At 43.1% G+C, this 13,575-nt stretch overlaps 1 protein-coding gene across 1 annotated transcript in view; it reads left to right on the top strand.

Annotated features, from left to right (window-relative positions):
• The window catches only part of LOC124798778 (juvenile hormone esterase-like), a 368,794-nt gene that overhangs the window by 312,820 nt on the left and 42,399 nt on the right, over positions 1-13,575 (top strand). The window contains exon 7 of the mRNA XM_047262308.1: positions 9,347-9,519. Within this exon, the coding sequence (XP_047118264.1) occupies positions 9,347-9,519 (173 nt within the window). The remainder of the gene's footprint in view (positions 1-9,346; positions 9,520-13,575) is intronic.

Genomic DNA, 13,575 nt, shown 5'->3' on the forward strand with positions numbered 1-13,575 from the left:
CAGTTCTCACACGCTCATTCGACCTCATATCGCTTTGCATCGTTATGCCCAGATATTTAAACGACTTGACTGTGTCAAACAGAACTCTAAGTAATACCATATCCGAACATATCAGCTTTGTTATTCCTACTCATCCACATACACTTACATTTCTCCGCATTTAGGGCCATCTGCCATTCATCAAACCAACTGGAAATTTTATCTAAGTCGTCTTGTATCTTCCTACTTTCGCTCAACTTCGATATCTCACCGTACACCACGGCATCATCAGCAAACAACCGCAAATTGCTGCCCACCCTGTCCGCCACATCAATTATGTATACAGAGAACAACAGCTGTCCTATCACAATTTCCTGGGGCACTCCTGACTGTACCCTTGTCTCCGATGAATATTCGCCGTCCAAGACAAGATACTGGGTTCTATTACTCAAGAAGTCTTCGAGCCACTCACATATCTGTGAACTTATTCCATATACTCGTACCATACTTAACAGCCTGCAATGGGGCACCGTGTGAAATGCTTTCCGGAAATCTAGAAATATGGAATTTGCCTGCTGCCTTTCATCCATAGTTCGCAGTATATCGTATGAGAAAAGGGCAAGCTGAGTTTCGCACGAGCGATGCTTTCTAAAACCACACTGATTCGTGGACACAAGCTTCTCAATCTCAAGAAAGTTTATTACATTCGAACTGAGAATATGTGCAAGGATTCTGCGGTAAATAGGAGTCAGGGATATTGGTCTGTAATTTTGCGAGTCCGTTCTTTTACCCTTCTTATATACTGGAGTCAGTTTTTCCAGTCGCTTGGGACTTTGTGCTGGGCGAGAGATTCACGGTAAGGAGTCAATTCCGTTTAGTACTCTTTATAAATTCGAACTGGGATTTCTACGCCAGGTATGCTTATTACTATGTCGTCCATTGATTTGATTTGATTTTAACAGGAGAGCTAAAACAGCTTAGGTCTAACCCGCCACTGCCCGCACCGAAACTAGGTTTATTGTGCGGTATCGCTCCCTGTATATCTAGTAAAGCCAACCAGTGCCCTCGAATAGTGCAAGGAGTCCCTCTACTAGTTTTTTGTTAGACACAGTTTCTTCAGGTCTAGTTGTCCTGAAGATTCTGTATCTTTTACTCTCCAATGCCATGCATTCAAAGATTAGGTGTGATGCAGTTTCTTCACTCTCATCACAGATCCTACATTTAGGGTCCCCTTCCATTATACCCATTGTGTGTAGGTGTTTTTTGAAGTTCCCATCGCCTGTCATCAGTCCAGTCATGAGTTCGATCTCTTTCCTGTTCAATCCCAGGATTACAGAGCTTCTTTTAAAACATGGCTTGGGCATCATTACCTTACCATGTTTTTGTTTATGGACCTTGGTACAATATCCTACGTCCTGTTTCCTAAGCCAGTTCCGTAGTTCTAATTTGATCATAGCCTTGGTGATTGTCAACACAGATTCCGCTCCAATAAATGGAGTTGTTGCCATCATCCTAGCTAATCTATCGGCTTGTTCATTGCCACAGATCCCTGAGTGGCCAGGGATCCACACTAGGTACACCTTATTGCTTCCCCCTAGCTCCACCAGAGCCCTATGGCAATCTGCAACAATCTTAGATCTTGTTGCAGGTGTTGCCAATAATTTCAGGGTTGCTTGGCTGTCTGAATAGATGTAGATGCTACGGTCATTGTAGCACCTACTCATATTCTCCTCCACACATGCCCTGATTGCAGTAATTTCGGCTTGGAATACAGAGGCCAGTTTCACTAGAGAGATGCTGCTCGCCAGTCTTGGCTGAACCCCGTACAACCCTGCCCCAACGCCTTGATCTGTTTTCGACCCATCGGTGAACCAAACGATGTCCCCCGTACGGTGTCGAACTGTTTTCTCCCACTGCTCCCTACTTCCAATTATTATGTTGTAAGGCTTCTCGAAGCAGTTAGGAGTTATTATATAGTCAGCGGGCATGTCGTCCATACTCGAGTCCACCTGGTGGTCAACTGACGGTATGTCTGTACGATTCTTCTGTGTGAAAGATTACTTGAGCGCGAAATTTAAAACTTCGGCTATCATTTTGCTATCTTCAACTGCCACATCAGACTGATCACCAACGGACTGAATGGAAGTCTTAGATCCGCTTAGCGATTATACCTACGACCAGAGTTTCCTCGGGTTCTCTGCCAAACCTTTTGTTAAGTTACGACGGTGGTAGTAGATCTTTTCGGAGACGTATGAATCTATAATAACCTTCGCGTTTCATTTGTGCGTTCCCTTTTGAACCGAGAGTGCAACAGCGTCTGGTTCCTCAGCGTCCTCAAAATTTCATTATTAAACCATGATGGGTCTTTTTCGTTCAAATGGTTCAAATGGTTCTGAGTACTATGGGACTTAACATCTGAGGTCATATGTCCCCTAGAACTTAGAACTACTTAAACCTAACTAAGGACATCACACACCTATGCCAGAGGCAGGATTCGAACCTGCGACCGTAGCGGTCCAGACTGGAGCGCCTAGAATCGCTCGGCCACACCGGCCGGCTTGTCTTTTCCGTCCTTTATCCACTTACTAAGGACATAACTCTCCAGACCACGATTTACAATCCGCTTAAACTTCGCCCATAATTCCTCTACGTCCATCTTAATGGAACTGAGCGATGCCAATTCCCTTCTAAGTGAGATGCTAAAATGACTAAATGAGTCGTTGAACATCAACATAAATGCTAGCCAAGCCTCCAGATGGCGCCGTTGTGTTTGACCACGAATAGCTCCTGTGAAATGCCGTTGCAAGTATCAATCGTGGTCAGAAGAGCATTCTGTGTAGCTGTAAGCGCAAGTGAATTCGAACGTGTGCAAATTGTAGGTACTCCTACGACGGGTGCTTCCGTCTCCGTCTCCAGAGGTATCCGAAGTGTTTAGTGTTTCAAGAGCCACCGTATCGGAGATTTATATCGCATACAAGGAAAGCGGAAAAACTTCTTCCGCTAAGTCACAACGCGGATGAAAGTGAGTGTTATGTGATTGTGACAGACGTCCGATGAAGAGGGTTGTGACGAAAAATAAGATGACGACAGCCGCAAAAGTGACTGCAGAACTGAATGTCGCACTAGCGAACCCTGTCAGCACCAAAACAACACGAAACTGGGAACTGCAGGGCGAGCTGGAATTCCAAAAACCATTTGTTATGCCAGAGCCAAGGTAGCCCCTGAGGGCCGGCAACCCATATTACACCACAGAGGACCAGGTTGTCTGTGTCCAAGGCGTACCAAAAGCACCATGGTAAACACCAGCTATTTACATACAGATAATGGAAACAGCCATCCGAGCACTACTTCCTGCAGGGGGAGCTCGAGCCACGGCCTGCAGGAAGTATCACTACACCAAAACCTGATTGACTGGAGACAGCTGTTTAGAGTTTCCAGTTTCTGACCGAGTCTGCACCCAAAGAGTGAAACATGTCCGAGGTTCGGTGATGATTTGGACAACCATATCGTGGTATTCCATGGGCAGTACAGTTACCCTGCTAAGTTGTATTACTGCCAAAGATTATGTGACAGTTTTCGCCGACCAGGTCCATCCTATGGTACAATATTTCTTCCCCAACGGTGATGCGGCGCTCCAAGATGACAGGAATCTTGTTCACACAGCCCGCGCATCGTCTAGGACTGGTCTTGTGGTGTCACCGCCAGACACCACACTTGCTAGGTGGTAGCCTTTAAATCGGCAGCGGTCCGGTAGTATACGTCGGACCTGCGTGTCGCCACTATCAGTGATTGCAGACCGAGCGCCGCCACACGGCAGGTCTAGAGAGACTTCCTAGCACTCGCCCCAGTTGTACAGCCGACTTTGCTAGCGATGGTTCACTGACAAATTACGCTCTCATTTGCCGAGACGATAGTTAGCATAGCCTTCAGCTACGTCATTTGCTACGACCTAGCAAGGCGCCATTATCAATTGCTATTTATCTTGTGATGCATGTACCGTCAGACCGATGTTCACGAATTATGGATTAAAGTTAAGTATTCCAGAAGCTACGTACTTTTTTTTGCTAGTCTCAATTCCTTGTCATTTTCCAGACCTCACGCCAGCCTGCGTGAGCTTAAACACGTGCCTTTCGGCTACCTGTCATAGTGGATTGGCTGTCTTGCCAGTCCACAACAGGTCTTGCTAGCACGAGGATGATTTATCGCATCTCCCCTGACTAGTGATAGTGATGAGACAACCGACTCTTTTTAAAACCCAAATGGTCAGTTGAGTGTTTTTCCGTTCAGTTGGTTTTTTTTTCGAATGAAACAAGCGAATGTGACTAGTCTCTGCGGCCATGTCAACTACATGAATGTTTTCACTCACTCACCGAGTTTGAGTGGTTTTGTTCAATGCCAGACTACCGACTGACAGACGTCTCACTCGGTTGCGGCCGATGTATGACTGTTTTCACTCAGTATCCGGGCTATGAGCGGTTTTATTTAAATACTTATTCAACCTTTTCGGTTATACATGAGCCATTACTATGGTTCACAATTATTTAGACACAAAGCATCTTATTTCAAGGAGATGTTAGTAAAAGGTATATTTCTAAAGATACAATATGTTCAGAATATATTTACTAACTTAAATACGAATTTTGTTATTATGGCATTAAATATAAAATTTTGGTTAGTTTTAAAACTTTAATATATGGTGCAGCATTATAAATTTATGTCTATACGAATGAACAATAACTTTATAGAGCGTTTTTATTGGCTCGATTTCTTGTCTGTTCGTATGATGCAGATCTTGTAATTGATTTTAAACTAACTTCCCGATAAACTAAAGACTTCAATCTTCCAACTTAGCTCATAATGGACGACACTGCAATATACACTGAAGCGCAAAACAAACTGGTACAACTCCCTAATATCGTGTAGGGCCTCTGCAAACACGCAGGAGTGCCGCAACACGACGTGGCATGGACTCGACTCATGTATGAAGTAGTGCTGGAAGGAACTGACACCATGAATCCTGCAGGGCAGTCCATAAATCCGTAAGTGTACGAGGGGGTGGAGATCTCTTCTGAACAGCACGTTGCATGGCATTACAGATAAGCTCAATAATGTTCATGTCTGCGGAGTTTAGTGGCCAGCGGTAGTGTTTAAACTCAGAAGAGTGTTCCTGGAGCCACTCTGTAGCAATTCTGGACGTCTGGGGTGTCGCAATGTCCTGCTGGAATTGCCCAAGTCCGTCGGATGCACAATGGTCATGAAAGGATGAAGTTGATCAGACAGGATGCTTACGTACGCGTCACCTGTCAGAGTCGTTTCTAGACCTATCAGGGGTTCCATATCACTTGAAGTGCACACGCCCCATACCATTACAGAGCCTCCACCGGCTTGAACAGTTCCTGCTGACATGCAGGGTCCATAAAGTCATGAGGTTGTCTCCACACCCGTTCACGTCCATCACCGCGATGTAACTTGAAACGAGACTCGTCTGACCAGGCAACATGTTTCCAGTCCATTGTCGGTGTTGACGGGCTCAGGTGACGCGTAAAACAATTCTGAACGTGCGACGTGTCGCATTGTCCTGCTGGAATTTCCCAAGTCCATCATAATGCACATGGACATGAATGGATGCAGGTGATGAGACAGGATACGTACGTACGTGTCACATGTCACAGTCGTATCTAGTCGTATCAGGCGTCCCATGTCATTCCAACTGCACATGCCCCACACCATTACAGATCCTCTACAAGCTTGAACAGTCCCCTGCTGACTTGCAGGGTCCATGGATTCATGAGGTTGTCTCAATAACAGTACACGTCCATCCGCTCGATACAGTTTGAAACGAGACTTGTCTGACCAGGCAACATGATAGCAGTCATCAACTGTCCAATGTCGGTGTTGACGGCACCAGGCGAGGCGTAAACTTTGTGTCATGCGGTCATAAGGATACACGAGTGGGCGTTCGGCTCCGAAAGCCCATATAGATGATGTTTCGTTAAATGTTTCGCACGCTGACACTTGTTGATGGCCCAACATTGAAATCTGTAGCAATTTGCCGAAAGGTTGCACTTCCGTCAAGTTGAACGATCCTCTTCAGTCGTCGTTGGTCCCGTTCTTGCAGGATCTTTTTCCGGTCGCAGCGATGTCGGAGATTTGATGTTTTACCGGATTTCTGATATTCAATGTACACTCGTGAAATGGTGGTACGGGAAAATCCCCACTTCATCGCTACCTCAGAGATGCTGTGTCCCATCACTAGAGCGCCGACTATAACACCACATTCAAACTCACTTAAATCTTGATAACCTGCCATTGTAGCAGCAGTAACCGATCTAACAACTGCACCAGACACTTGTTGTCTTGTATAGGCGTTGCCGACCGCAGCGCCGCATTCTGCCTTGTTTACGTATCTCTGTAATTGAATACGCACGCCTATACCAGTTTCTTTGGCGCTTAAGCGTAAACTGGCTTGCTTTCTGGTGTGCCGCGTAGAGTACTTGGTATAGCACTGTTATTTCCCTGATTTTCTATTCCAGTCGCGAATGTTTCTCATTTAAGAATGATTCCTGCTAAGCTTTCGTGTGAGCTCGATTGTGTCTAATGTTTACATTCGCGCTCTTGTCACAAGATACAGCACATAAGAGGAAGGAATATATTGGTTCTCTCAGCTGAAGAGAAACTGAAAGAAACTTGAAATTTACCATATGTCTCTGTTGTAATCTCATCAAAATCTTTGAAACTAATGGAAAAAATTTCATGCACGTAGGACTGAAAAGTAGATAATAATTAGGTAAAAACTATTTAATATAACACGTTTTTAAAAGGGACTGAAAAGCATTAAATAAACACTCCTAGCGGCAGATAGTTCTGAAAACTTGTGCTTTTGCCTTTTTGATAGCTATGACAATACTTGTAAAACTGAAAACGGAAAACATGGGGCACATGCAACAGGTAATAGTAATAACGCAGAGAATAGCTGTCGTTGAGGAAAACCACACAACAGGTCATGTCATTTTAAGGGTAATGAAGTTGTTAACGACCAATGGGAACTGAACTATTCATGCATTAATTACCCATGTACACAACCCACTTTTTCGTTTCAAATTTTAAAAGGATTATCACAGATATTACAAATTCTCAAGAGTATCTGTATGGCGTTAGGTACCTGTAAGGGGCAAGAAGAAATTATTTAATACCTTGTTTTAAAAACAAATTAATGTAAAAAGGTTTTTACTTAAATAATTATTTCCGTCACTGATAATTCTTTCGGTAAATGCTGAGGTGACGTAAACGTAAACCACATACGATATAATTTTTTTTTTATTGGCGGCTTGATCACCTGCACTTCAAGCGTATACTGTCACTTGTTGGAAACAGTTTTTCGCGAAAAATATTTGTCGTCATTTGATAATTTCCTTAGAATTTCTTTAATAAATATAGTTTCATAATATGAGTCATCCTTGCAGATACTGTATATCGCACTGGATTGATCTTGAGGGCCACGTCTTAGTCACATGATTTCTCCAGTTCATATTTATTACTCTGACATATCTAAATACATTTATACACTACTGACCATTAAAATTGATACACCATGAAGATGGCGTGCTACAGACGCGAAATTTAACTGACAGGAAGAAGATGCTGTGATATGCAAATGATTAGCTTTTCAGGGCATTCACACAACGTTGCCGCCGGTGGCGACACCTGCAACGTGCTGAGATGAAGAAAGTTTCCAACCCATTTCTCATACACAAACACCAGTTGACTAGCGTTGCCTGGTGAAACGTTGTTGTGATGCCTCGTGTGAGGATTGAGGATTGATAAAGGTCGGATTGTAGCCTATCGCGATTGCGGTTTATCGTATAACGACATTGTTGCTCGCGTTGGTCGAGATCCAATGACTGTTAGCAGAATATGGAATCGGTGGGTTCATGAGGGTAATACGAAACGCCGTGCTGGATCCCAACGGCCTCGTATCACTATCAGTCGAGATGACGGGCATCTTATCCGCATGGCACGTCTCGATCCCTGAGTCAACAGATGGGGACGTTTGCAAGACAACGACCATCTGCACGAACAGTTTGATGTTGTTTGTAGCAGCATGGACTATCATCTCGGAGACCATGGCTGCGGTTACCCTGGACGCTGCATCACAGACAGGAGCGCCTGCGATGGTGTACTCAACGACAAACCTGGGTACACGAATGGCAAAACGTCATTTTTTTTCGGATGAATTCAGGTTCTGTTTACAGCATCATGTTGGTCGCATCCGTGTTTGGCGACATCTCGGTGAACGCACGTTGGAAACGTGTATTCGTCATCGCCATACTGGCGTATCACCCGGCGTAATGGTACGGGGTGCCATTGGTTACACGTCGCGGTCACCTCTTGTTCTCATTGACGGCACTTTGAACAGTGGACGTTACATTTCACATGTGTTGCGACTCGTGGCTCTACCCTTCATTCGATCCCTGCGAAACTATATTTCAGCAGGATAATGCTCGACCGCATGTTGCAGGTCCTGTACGGGCCTTTCTAGATACAGAAAATGTTCGACTGCTGCCCTGGTCAGCACATTCTCCAGATCTCTCAGCAATTGAAAACGTCTGGTCAATGGTGGCCGAGCAACTGGTTCGTCACAATACGCCAGTCACTACTCTTGATGACCTGTGGTATCGTGTTGAAGCTGCATGGTCAGCTGTATCTGTACACGCCATCCAAGCTCTGACTCAATACCTAGGCGTATCAAGGCCGTTGTTACGGCCAGAGGTGGTTGTTCTGGGTACTGATTTCTCAGGATCTATGCACCCAAATTGCGTCAAAATGTAATCACATGTCAGTTCTAGTATAATGTATTTGTCCAATGAATACCCGTTTATCATCTGCATTTCTTCGTGGTGTAGCAATTTTAATGGCCAGTAGTGTACACTCCTTACACAGTTACATATCCACAAACCTACCAGACGGAATTCAGTTCCGCGATGGGTAGAGGTCATAATGGTTTGGCTCATCCAGGTAAGTAATATCAACAAACACTTAAGCAGTTTATTTTTGCACACTTGCTTCAAATAACGTTGTATAATGTACTGCAGTTTTCATCTCTATACTCTCGCAGTCTTCGCAAATGTGACACATTGAAAGAGGCTGAGAGGAAATATGGTAGCGCGATGTTTCGCTCCTACGCAAGAATTACGCTCAGCTGCCATATCAGTCATTGGTCAGGATACGTCCGTCAAGCTACCCCACGTTCCATCAACCTGCTACAGGCTTCTGTTGGGTGCCGCCATCAAAGTAGATGTCAGGGTAGTATACTGCACGGGATGCAGCAGGCGTGCTGGTATATGCACTCTTTCTCCTATGTTTGCAGACATTCTCCAAAACAAGTCAGCGATACCAGATCTGGACAAAAACTTCCACAAGATCATCCCGTCCAACGTGCCCATGAAGGATCCCCTTCGTGTCTTCGTGGGGAAGAAGATAAAGAAGTTCTACTTCGGCAGCCAGCCGTTTGACGAGTCCAGCATCGGCACGTACTGTGACGTAAGTACACCTGTTTCGTCACCGTCTGTAGAGACTGCTGCACACGCCGTACATCGCTGCCTGGTGTATTTAGAACCACGTGACGTAGCGCACTCTTTCTCGCAGTGGTCTTACAGTCCGCCCATCCGGATTTAGGTTTCCCGTAGTTTTCCTCTGTCATCTGAGGCTGGGACAATTTCTTTGAAGAAGATTCGGCTGCACCGTCCTTCTGCAACCCGAGTTGCTGCTCCCTGTCTAAGGGGGAACGACAGGGTGACGGACTAAAATAATGCTCAAATTCAGAATTTGTTTTCTCCGTATTGGAATGTAGTAGACAAATGGCGTTTGCTGCAAAGAATGAAGCATACATTGAAATGTTCTTTGGTATTTTTTGAAAAATGTTAATATCTTCACTGAGAAATTGGGATTTGCCCAAGGCAAAAAAAATGGTTCAAATGGCTCTGAGCACTATGGGACTTAACATCTATGGTCATCAGTCCCCTAGAACTTAGAACTACTTAAACCTAACTAACCTAAGGACAGCACACAACACCCAACCATCACGAGGCAGAGAAAATCCCTGACCCCGCCGGGAATCGAACCCGGGAACCCGTGTGTGGGATGCGAGGACGCTGCCGCACGACCACGAGCTGCGGGCTGCCCAAGGCAGCTTTGAAAGAAGGTAGATTGACAGTTGTCGCTGTAACTCCGGTTGTGGTTACACGGGTCAACGAAAAAATTTTTTTGAAAAACTTTTTTCACTTTGATAGCTGTTCTTTGTAGATTTTTTATGAGCTGAACCCAAATCTAGCCTTAGTTTTTTTTGTATCACCCATAGTTTTCGAGCCATATGCTTTGTATTACATAGTATAAAAATCCTATGCTATACGGTAAACGGGGAAATTAATGAAACGCTTTGTTATAACACAAGCATAGTTTGTATTTGCAGTAAGCTACTTAAAACAATGTGTTAATAGAGGTTTCACTTCTCAGCTGGAATTGGTTTGTATTTTCTTTCTCTTTTTTCTTTGAAGCTTCTTCTGTAGCTTATACGATGAGTCGCTTGCTGAACTTCTCGGTGAAGTGACCAACAGAAGTCCCCCATCATGTTGGTGTTCCAGCGGCCGCGGTAGCGTCTTTCCATCACTTTAATGACCTGGTGAAAACGCTCTCCTTGTTCTTCTCTAACATCTCCCATATTGTCCGGGAAGTAATCAAGGTGACTGTTCAAGAAGTGAACTTTCAGGCTCATTAAACATCCTAAAGTTTTAAACTTCTTTAACATTGTAGCTATAATAGAAACATATTCTGAGTCTTTTTCATGTCCTAAGAACTTTGTAACGACTTGCTTCAATGATACCCTTGCCTCTTTCTCATTTAAGGTCATTGTGGATTCAAACGTCAGTTTTCTAATGTCAGGTCCGACAAAGACTCCTTTCAGTTTAGCTTCTGAAAGGTGACAGAGACACTTAAAACATGGACCATCTCTAGGCAAAGCCTTTACAAACTCTTTCATTACGCCCAACTTTATCTGTAGAGGTGGTAGGAGTACGTTTTTTGGATGTACGAGGGTTTTGCGTAGAATGTTCTTCTCACCAGGTTTTAAAGACTCAATCACAGGCCAGTTCTTTCTGCATCTAGCGCTACTGTCCCATTCACACAAGAAACATAGAAATTTGGTAAAGCCACTTTGCTGGCCAACAAGCATGCATGTTACTTTTAGATCGCCACATATCATCCAACTGTGAGCAGAATAGCCTATTTTATTTAGCACTATTTCTAGCTTTTCATAGCTTTCTTTCATATGTACAGTGTGTCCAATAGGTATAGATGCATACATGTCACCATTGTGTAATAAAACAGCCTTTAAACTAGTTTTGGATGAATCAATAAACAGCTTCCAGTCTTCCTTTTTGTATTAAATACCAACTCATTCGTCAGACCAGGAATGTCTGAGTAGTACACTAAATCACCTTCTTGTTGAAAAAATTTGGAAAATTGCTGCTCTCTCTTTCTATACATGTATGTGCTGGTTCCAACTATCAATGAGTTCTTTTCTTTTAATCTAGAGCCAAGCAATTCAGGTTTTTCTTTCGTTAAGCCCAGATCACTAACCAAATCGTTATGCTCGGTCTGAGTAAACAATTTGGGCGCTAGACTTTCTGTATTACATTAGAATTCATCATCATCTGGTTCATGTAAATCAGATTGTACATCAGAAAATACTTCTGTTGGAACAGAATTTAAATCATCTGGTGGTACAGGAACTGGATAATCTACATTATGCCCTACTGGTCGGATGTCGGACGGAAGGTTAGGGTAGCTTATTACCTTCTTGTTTTTCGAATTATGGCCAGTAATATCAGCACTGCAAAAGTAGCAATCATGGGAATTATTTCTTAGCTCCATCCATATCATATGAACAGAAAATCTAAAGGCTTTTTTCCTCCTTTTTGGAATTTTCTCAGATCTTCAACAAACACATACCTTATGTGGCGGCCAAGATTTATATTGATCACCAAGTTTAGATCCAAAGTATGATAGATCAACCTCTTTTACAAAGTCTGTAATGTTTCATTGGTGTTTTTAAATCACAAATTCACAACAAATACAACAAAAACTATCAGCAGAGTTTTTACAACCACGGTTAGACGTTATACTGAGCACATGTACAGGAAATGGGAAAGTGTGGTTAAATTGACAGTAAACAAAACACCATCTGTTAACACAAGAATCGACCTTTTTTGCCAGCAAATGTTTCTCAGCAGTGCTAGCAACGTCATCTACATTCATTACACCTCCTTTTTAAATTATTTTAACTATATAAGACCTGTTAAATTCCTTGAAAAATCGCTTAATTTAATAAATTTAACTGTAAAATGTGAAGAAATGGTGGAACATTTTTTTAAATATCCCAACCTAAAAAATATAAGAATAAGATATTTTGAGCAAAAAAGTTTTTGCTTCGTTGGCCTGTGTTATATGAAACATGAAATTAACATATCACCCTGATCCTTACGGACGTTATTTTGGTTCGTCGTAGGGATTTGCAAAAAGACTTTTTTTGGCGAAATTATAGATATTTGAAAAAATGGCCAATTTTGAACCCCTCATTTTTGGCCTAAAAACATTGTAAATATGAAAAAAAAACAAAATCGGCTTCAAAGACCTGAAGAAAATTAAGTTTTCTTCAAGGGAGACCAAAAATCATTAAAATCGAATGAAAATTGTAGCGTGGGCAACGATAAACATGCCGAAAAACATGGTTTTGAGAAAAACGTGTTTAAAGTTTGACACGTAGTTATCATATAAAAAAAGGGACAAAGCTCTAAACCTACGGGATATCATCGATGCCTGGTCCATAACTGTCGCCCCGACTAGTGGATGGCCGCTTTTTGCTACTTTCACCTAATAAGCCCTCCTTTTCATCCTGATAGCCCTTTTCGTTGATCTTCATAGAATCGGCTCCTTTCATCGGCGCTTTTGATTTGAAGGGCATTTGGCACTTGCATTAGCGCAGTATGGCTTACATTGAGTAGGCATACAGGCAAAATTGAAGCAGTGTTGACAATTTCGATTCGGTTGGATGTTATTTTTGGAGCGTATCCCCAAATGAGACTATTGAAAATTTCGTTCACATTTTGAGTAAAACCGCCGAAACAACGGATCAGCCAATCAGGTTTACTCAGATCGGTATAAATAGGGGTGATGGCGTGAGTGCGAGACCGGGACTCTAACCCCGAGGCATGCCGTGCACGCTCGGCTTCAAACACTGACAGCATCGTTGCTAGTTGGAGTTCTAATGTTTTGGGGAATAATTCTTCAAAGTATACACATTAGAATCCCGTAATAAAAAAAATTAGAGTTTTTTCGATCGTCACCTAGTCGTTCCACCTTAATTACCGCGGCGCCGTGAGATGCTAAACCCAAATCTTCGTTCTTCGTTTGTATGCACTGTTTGTGACGAACTAATTTCACTGCGTCATATTTTAGGTTCTCTGTATGTTATGGTCTGACAGGAGAGCAGCTATCCGTCTGTCACATGGTCTGCCTTCTAGTTTAGTGGACAGTGAAAAA

This window comes from Schistocerca piceifrons, chromosome 5, assembly GCF_021461385.2.
Source record: "Schistocerca piceifrons isolate TAMUIC-IGC-003096 chromosome 5, iqSchPice1.1, whole genome shotgun sequence".
NCBI lineage: Eukaryota > Metazoa > Arthropoda > Insecta > Orthoptera > Acrididae > Schistocerca > Schistocerca piceifrons.